Source organism: Morone saxatilis, unplaced genomic scaffold, assembly GCF_004916995.1.
Source record: "Morone saxatilis isolate NCDOM2014 unplaced genomic scaffold, NCSU_SB_2.0 Contig7, whole genome shotgun sequence".
NCBI lineage: Eukaryota > Metazoa > Chordata > Actinopteri > Moronidae > Morone > Morone saxatilis.
Window position 1 is genome coordinate 213,511 of NW_023340246.1, and position 9,202 is coordinate 222,712.

At 41.5% G+C, this 9,202-nt stretch overlaps 1 protein-coding gene across 1 annotated transcript in view; it reads left to right on the forward strand.

The window, feature by feature from the left end:
- The first annotated feature begins 2,594 nt into the window (after positions 1–2,594).
- LOC118340735 (gamma-aminobutyric acid receptor subunit rho-2-like) overlaps positions 2,595–9,202 on the forward strand; it is a 16,851-nt gene continuing 10,243 nt past the window's right edge. The window contains 1 exon segment of the mRNA XM_035678860.1: positions 2,595–2,628. Coding sequence (XP_035534753.1) covers positions 2,610–2,628 — 19 coding nt within the window. The 5' untranslated portion in view covers positions 2,595–2,609.

Consider the following 9,202-nt stretch of genomic DNA (forward strand, 5'->3'; position numbering starts at 1 on the left):
TAAAGCACTGAATAGAAATATCCAAAAGGTGGTATTAGAAATCAGTACATTGTTTTATTTCCAAATATACATCATATAATATATGCCTTTTTTCATTGAAGTTAGTTTAAAATACAGCTATAATAGATCAATAAATGAATATTCATTTTGTAGCATTTACTTTTAATATGAATGTAAATGAATGTGTGACATATGACAGCATTTGACACCAAACTGGGGTGGCCACTGCCCTATGTCACCCCTCTAAATCGTCCCTTGCCTGAATGTTAGTGCATGCAGTCTGCACGGCCAGAACCTGTTCCATCAATTTCCAGCCTTAAATCATTCAGTTTAGGTTGTGGTCATTAATAACAGGACCCTTCACGCTGCCTTCACACTGCTTTATTTGTGGGAACCAAACTGAGATCAATCCGCTGTCCTTCAGCTATACATAAAAACTTGTGCGTGTGTTTCCATCAGCAAAGAAAATCCATCTCCATGCTGGATGTTATCTCAGGTGAATGCAGATCCTTTATTAGGACACTCCAAACAGACAGACTGAGAGTGGAGGAAGTTAAGGAGGGATTTTCTCTTTAAGCATATTGTCTGGCTGGTATTTCCTCCTGTCACACTCCTGTCAGGATCAAACATTCCTCAGCATGAGCTTAAGTTATCCTCTTATAATGTGCATGCTTTTACAGACTGTACTAGCACCAGCCAATACATCATTGCATTCTTCAAAAATGCAGCTCATATTTTCTCCTGTAATCGTTTTGTCTGTAAAATTTTGGTTCCTAATTATTCCATCACTATTCTTTGATTTGACTCCCTTCTGTGTCAGTCCAAGAGTTCACTGTAAGTCTAAGCAGAACATTTTTACAGCAGGGGTGAATCTAGAGTGGTTGCATGGGGGCTCTAAAAAAGTTTAGTGTCAAATGCTGTCAGTTTTACACATTAATGTCAGCTTGTTCAATGCAACATGTTATGTGTTTCCTTTATTAGGAAGTGCAATGAATACAATGTGAAAAAAATCTGGAGGATTACACGCATATGATTATAGTTTAAATAAAATTTTACCACCAAGAAATATCAGAGTGCTTCACATATGTAATTTAGCTTACTCTTTCCTTCCCCTCCCTCCATTCTTAATTATAAAAAATAAGTCTAAGGTTATTCTATGTGTTTCTTCTCATCAACAGAATCCCTGTGCAGAACCAAACTAACAAATATTATGTGTGTATCAAAATCTAAACTCTTCCTCTGGCTCCATTGTTGTCCAAAAACACATCAGTGAACCACACTGTTGCACTGGCTGACATGTTCCTTCATTACCATGAACACACACTTGTGTCAAATACACCATCCTGCTGCCCAGATACTCACTAGAGAACCAAAAGTGTATTGGTTCACCACTTAAAATAGTCCCCAACAAATGCACTACTTCCTCCTGTTTGTTTGATAAAAACCACATCGACCTGCTGTTTAAGGAAATTACCTTCAGTAGGAACCAGTGGGCTTGGAGCTGAGAAGTCCAGGCCAGTATCCTCAGAAATCCATTCATATTGGACAATTCCACACCACTGACATTGATTTGCACCCAGTGTCATTATGGTGTCAGTTTAGAAGGTAATTTGTCCTTTATGTCACAGGCATAAAGCAAAGTGCAACACAGGGCATGGACCATAGCATTATGTGACAGCCGTATCACACACTAAATCCAGCATACAGTCAAGGTAGATTAGCCGGGAGGTGCCGATCCGGAGAGTGAACGTAATGAAATTGCTGCTTTTCTGGAGAGAGATGTGTCAAGAAGCCACCATGGTTACAGTAATAAACACTTATTATTGGACGTGTGATTTTAAAAAACAATCTTGGCTCATGATCTGCTGTGTTAACATCTGATTTCCTGTTAACCCATCCTTCCACCTCCTCCCTATAATAACATCCTGACTTCCTCATTTGTTCCTATTATTACAACAGCTGCTAGACTTGATCATTTTAGAGTACTTGCTGAAATGACTGACAATGTCCTTCTTGGTTAATTTAAGAGTACAAAACATTGAACTAGATTAGTACCAATGTTCAACAATCCAATATATCAATACAAAGTGAAAACATCGATCTATATTGTCATCTGTATTTTGTGTGGGAACAGGCACATGCCATATGCAAACAATGCCAAACAAAATCCTATCCTGGCAGACTTTGTGATATGGGCAAATATCGTATTGTCCTCCAATGACGAAATATGCATCGTAATGACACTGGTGGTTTATGCCCCTATTTAAGAGGTGCTGGATTATTTACACAATATTATCATATGTGTATTGTTAAGATGATATCAACATGTCATTCTTAAATATCATGATTATGGGCAATTTTAGTAAACCCCTGGTTAAAAATCGTCCACTATCAACATTCTTTTCAGGCATCAGGTTTGGGAAGTTAAATATTGAAACACACTAAGAAATAAAGAATAGTACCTGCCATACCCTTTAAGACCAAACTCTAATGGCTCTCCTCTCTGTCTTCCCGTTGCCAGTCCTCTGTCAAAGAAGGTTGCGGATGGAACCAAAAGCCGGAAGGTGAAGACCAGCCACCTTCTGCGCATAGACGAGCATGACTTTACCATGAGGCCCGCCTTCGCAGGTAAACTCAGTGAGCTTCAGGAGATCGCTTACAGTCAGCGATCATATCAATGACAACATGAGAATTTTTTTCTGTTGTTATTGTGTCTTTAAAGAAGTGAATGATTTCACACACCAACAGGTTTGAATTATGTTCTCCCTTTCTTGAACCTGAGCGTGAAGTGAATGTTGAGACGATGCTGACTGGGAAAACACAAGCAGGTTTACTTTTCAGACCTGTCTTCTCTTCCACTCCACTGCCAAACCTAAAGAGGAAATAGGCGAGATGTGGAACTCACAGCCCCAAGCCAAAGAACAAAGATAGAAACGGAGAAATCCTCAGCAGGTTCTGTCGCACTGTAAATACATTCTGACACATTTATCTTACACTGATCAGTGTTGGTCCGAAGCAAAAGTCAACTGTGTGTCCTTGCTTTACACCTTGAGTGTCAGGACAATGGCACTGCTGTCGGGATTTGGGGAGGCAATTAAAAATAAGAAGCTTATTTCTTGAACTAAAGAGTCCCATTCTGTGGCATTTAGCATAAACGGGCCCTGTGCAAGCACAGGAGGAGGTGGGGAGCTAAATGAAACGTCCCACAATGAATTTCATGCTCCTCTGGGGACTACAGTTGCAGCCACAGATGGGAGCGCGGATCCCACTGAGGATGGCTTTTTGTCTTGCGTTCGTCAGTCTTTGTTTGCAGCCAGCTTCTGCAGCAGAATTAGAAGAAGAAGACGGATGCGATCTTCTTATTCAAACATCATCAAAAGCGGACTTGTGTGAGCGCCCCGCTGCTGCCTGCGAGACTGCCGCACGTTCATTTGGCTGAGGGAGAAAGTGGGTGTGTGTGTGTGTGCAGCAGCTGCTGCTGTGGTTCCCCCTGGCTTCAAAAGGAGCGACGGCAGTGTTACTAATGAAAGCCTCTTACACGGCAGCTTCCCGTTCACTGGGGGAACGATATGGAGAACAACACTGTTTCGTGCCAATGGGGACGTCAGTGTTGGGATGGGGAAAAATCCTAATTCAGACAAATCCTTACTGTGGAGCAGTTTATTGTCCAAATGTAGACAATACACTGCTTTGTTGTCAACCCATATCCCAAAGAATAAAGATACTGACTAGAAAAATGTTAATTGTTTGGTTAAGATTCTTTTGCTTCTACACCAAGAGCAACATTGGAAATGGTTTGTATTATCAATAGGGTGCAGGTGGAGCTGTACAAATTGATAAGTTATCCTAATTACAGCACCTGCACCGCTCCCATTGGGCGGTCCCAAACTGTGGCCCGACAAATAAAACACATACAGGAAGCTGAAGGGTAGAAGACATTTGTTTGGGTGGAATATTGTTGTGATTCGATGGGCACATCTATTTACGGAGCTCCTCCTACCTGTCTGCCTCAGATTTAACATCTGATGAGTTGGATAGAACCTGTCATGCATTAGTGACATTTGCATTAAAGAGACAGCACGTTTTCTCCTCGTTTCACCCGTGGAATTCTGAAGAACCCTCCTCCTAATGCGTCCTTTCACTTGGATTTTCTTTCTAGCCCGTCTAATCTAGCCAGGGCAAAGCAACCGTGGATTTACAGTTGCTAATCCATGCAAAGAGGAGCAGTCCGGCATCATTAGGTGGAATTGATAGGGTGTTTTTCTCTCTCTGTTCTAGACCTGTGTAGAATTTACACAAGGAGAATTTAATCTGTGAAAGTGTGACTGGGTGAACAAATTAGATATTTGACTTTCTGCAGAAGCTTTCCATGAGTAATTTACAAGATAAATTTTGTTTGTGTGAGGAGGATGATGGACAGGTTTATGTATCCAGCAGGCCCTAAAGGCAGAAAAAATATTTACCTCTTACAAGTAAAATGTTAATAATACACGAGTTAATAAGGAATAAAACATGCAGTACAATTCAGTAGGATTTGGCTGCAACCTTACTTCTGCTCTGATATGTTAGCTAGATAGTTATTGTTGTATTACTGACATTACTGAGTCAGTTCATTGCTTTTATGACTCATGACTATGGATGTATCAAAAGTCCAGCGTGTAACATTTAGGAGGATCTATTGGCAGAAATGGAATATCATATTTATTTGTATGTTTTCATTACTGTATAATCATCTGAATATGAGAATCATTGTGTTTCCGTTACCTTAGAATGAGCCGTCTTTATATATAGATGCCATGGGTCACCTTCCATGGAGCCATGTTGAACCGCCATATTTCTACAGTAGCCCATGAAAGACAAACCAAACACTGGCTCTAGATAGGGTCTTTCACATAATGATAGTTTTTCTTTCATGCTTGAAAGGGGAGCTTCTGGGAGAAAGTATTTTTTTGGCCAGTGTGCATCAAATGACGGACGCCATTGCTGTAATTACCTCAGTATGGCCACTATGTAAAATTGGCGCTTCTAGGGCCTTGGTTTTAGCATGTCAGATAAAGATAAACATTTCAATAGCTTTATCTCAAAGTAAAACAAGACTTGAACACAACATACCTCACACCTTGTTGTTTCCTGCTTGTGGTCCCATTCCCTCACTCTCTTTCAGGTTGCCTGGTGATTTCACACCTATAGTTTGTTTCCTCTGGTCAAAATCAGTTGATGAGTTCATAAACTGATTGAGCAAAATTTTTTTGAATGTCACAACTCCCGCAAAATGGCTCGGTTCACTATCAGAATTTGACCCATTTGGTCCGATAACATTTAGAGCTGCACAATTAAATCATTTTATCCCCATTCAAGTTAACGAAGGGCTAAACTGGAAGTTAGGGTAATTTGTTAAATGTTTTTAGCTTCATGTGTGGAATTCCCTGAGCAGTTTCCAGATGAACGTTGCCACATATGCCACCTGGCAACACTGATGATCCGTATTTTGAATCGCTGTACGGAAGCTTCCAGCTAGCTTCAATCCCACTAACAACCTGTGCCATATACTTCAGGCTTCTGCGATCCACCTACTCTAATCTCATCACACTGCTAAATAGAGCAAGTTGTAGCTTAAAATAACATAAACTATCAGCTGTCACAGATTGCAAGTTACGCAAGTTAATATGCAATTAGCACGTTTTGCTAACTCGTATCATAAAGGTTGCTTATTGTCGCAGACTGAGTAATGAAGCTGATATTGGTCCGCTACAGTTTCTTGTCATTGATCTGTTTGTGGGCTGCTGGTGAAGAGGCGTAGTTATAATTCAGGGAACTCACACAGACATGAGATTGATAAAAATCTTCTCATCTCACTCTCAGAAAGAAAACTATGAATTTCACAAAACACAGAGCTACTCATTTATGGGCTGCAGCTGTTTTATTCCCCAATATCCCAGCAGCATTCTATTATGTTACCATAAACCTCAACAATTCTGCAACAAGTCATATGCACTGTTAAACATACATGTAATTACTCAGTGCTGTGTGCAACACAGACAAAATTACATTCACCTCCATTGTGTTGGAGGCACAAACCTGGACACATACCTTAAAACCAATACTACATAAATACTGCATTCCTATATAAATGTACATTGTATATATTGTTTGATCAAATTAACACTAAATAATTAACAAAAGCAGCATTCCGGCATTAGATTACTGTCTAATATCGAAATAAAAACTATAATGACGCTACCATATGTAGTCTGCTGTGTCTACTGGTCTACTGTACATATTGAGCACTTGAAGGAGACTGGGTGCCCATGCGATGCAAAGAGAGCAGGAGGATGAGGGGGGCCCACAATGCATTTTTGCCTCTGGTGTCCTGAATGCTCTTATCCAGCCCTGCTTGGGGGAACTTCATTTCTGTTTTCTTTTCTTTTTTGCTAGATGAATGATCAAAAATACTGAGTTCCATTAGATTAGCACTGAGCAGTAAAGACATAAGGGAGAGCTCACACATCTTAAAAAGTACTTGCAAAAACCCAGAAAACTGCCTCCACAAGTGAAATATTCCCCTATTGCCCAATTTCAGGCTTTACACTTACTAATATGCCTGAACATCGGCTGGTATAAATCAAAATAAAAGTCTCTCTCCAACACATTTATTTCTTAGATTAATCATCATTATGTAGCCTATAAGTGTAACTTTCTTACTTACAGACATTATGAAATTTCATCCACAGGGAGAAATAAGTCCATATAAACAGTGACTCAAATAATTAGCCTGATAAAAAATTCAGTAGAAAGATAAATCCCCACATGTAGCTAATAAAATGTTTGCTTTTATTTCACATTGTGAATGCATATGGATTATGTGCTTTTGTTTTTGCTTCAACGATAATTCCATTTTAAGGAGTTAGACGTGGAGTAAAATGACGCCATCAGGGTTTAGTGGAGCTCTCAGGAAAGCAGAACCGTGATACTATCAATAAGCCTGTTCTGCAGGCTGTGTGCCCATAAACAGGCTGTTTTGCATTTTAACTTATGGTTACTTGATTTATGGTGTTTGCTCCTCTGTGATGTTGATACTAAGTGTTGTGGCACTGTAAGGTCAGGGAGAGAGCACTGGCTGGCGCTCTCTTGCCTCATGCCCCATTTGAAAACAGCCCACACGGAAGTGCTACTGAGGGCTACAAGGGCCAACAGGAATTACTAAGTGGAGCATCGCTATGACGCATTCATGGGTCTCATCTGATAACCAGTGACGTGGAATAATTCGCTGATGCTGTCAGCTCAAAATAGCAAAAGGAAATCTTCTGGCAAAACCACACACAGGACATTTCATCTGTGCCCGATTGTCACGCCCGAACACAAAAACTTCACTTTTTCAGTCTCAATCTATAGCCAAAATTTTGAACATTGAAGCGCAGAAAACAGGCTGTCATACCCTGTAATTTAGGGAGCATACACAGCTATATCCCTCTGGACAGACCCTTTTACCACTGCTGGATTCTGGCTGTGGCCTCCTGTAACCCAGCTGCAGAGAGATCTGAGACAGAGCAAAATCACAGACCCATCCCACCCTGTAAGCACCGCTGGTGCAGACTTTTTTCTCAGCAGGTGTCTGGTGTTACATCCACCAAGGCATCATGTCAGCAGGAGCTCAGGCATCGCTGAGTCTGGCACGTGATATGTGGCATATGGTGTGAGTAGGAGTGGGGAGGACACTCTGCTGACAGCTGGAACTGGGCATGAGTTAATATCCCCCCCTTCCAGGTAGCAGCTTTGTCGTGCCACTAGTTATGTAAGGCTGGCACCCTCACTGCTGCTCAGATTAACAATACTACAGCAGTCAATGTGACTTTAATACACACATGACAGACGGGTGTGTGGATTTGTTTTGCTATTGATGGTAAGGCTACTAGGATACTCTTCCATATCACTGGAAATCCCAAACTGGCCTTAAATATAATCCTCTCAATCAGCTAAACAACACATGTCAACAGATATGAGAATATTGTGTTCTGTTTAATGCAAGTTCTCATATGAAACAATTACTCACAGCTTAGCAGGATACCCTGTCTTGCTATTTTAGGATTGTATGTGATAAGATGATCTGATGACAGGGATACAGATCATAGCAGTGACTTCTGCAGAACTGACATCATATTTCTATTAAAAAGCATTGTTGCATATCAGATTGTTGGTTATTATTCTTCACCAGAGACAAATAATAGTATAGAACATGCCAAAAAAACCTTTATGGTTCAAACTTTAAAGATTATATATACAAAATTCACCTCCAAAACACTAGCATCTCAGACCAAAACAATGCGCGTTACAGCGCGACGACTCATTGACATTTAAAATTGTCATTTTATTTTGTAGTAAGTATAACAACCTTCAAACTGACAGAAATAATAAGACTCACCAAATGTCTTTTCTTCGTCTTTCCACAATCACGCAACTCTGGTTGTTGGGTCTGTAATAAATCTTTTTGGTTACATTGGTAACGGCCCCGGTTCTCTGAAACACGAGTGAGGTATTCAGCTATGGGAGAGGCCCTGGCGGTGCAACTCATGGGAGCTCCAGTACACACGTCTGTCCTGGGACAGACCAGATCATCGGCCTGCCGTTCCTCCTTTTATTAAGCCTCTGGGTGCACCATGCGGATTCAAGCGTATTTCTTCCAGTACCCCTATCCATGCAGCAGGGCGTGTTGTGAGTACCGTCACTTGGTTTTTCAGAGGAACTGGGTTACCCTGGTTACCAGAGTTTCTTTCACCCTCCTCGGTATCTCACTTATGGGAATTGCGTGCTCCGAGCCCAACCCACACAAGGCCTCCCATGGGTAGCACACCATTAATATTGACCCACACTCAGGACTGGCGGCAGTGAAGGCGTGGTTCTCTAACGGTAAAACGATAATATGTGTGTGGATGCCCAACTAGCGCGCACAAATGTCACCCACCTAAATTGCCTGAACCAGGGCCATGAGGTGGCCATCGCTTGGGTGGTGAGCCGCAGGTGTCCTGGGTGCTGCAGTCCACGGACTCTCATAAGCAGGCTTGCCGTTGCACACCCAGTGTTTGGACAGGCGCTGCAAGTCAGGCGCTTCCCTCGGGTGAGGGAGGGGCCCCAAGAGAAAACGGCTGGTCTTTTCCTTATCCGCTTTATCCTGTCCACATGATGGCAAAGCTCTGACAGGGACAAA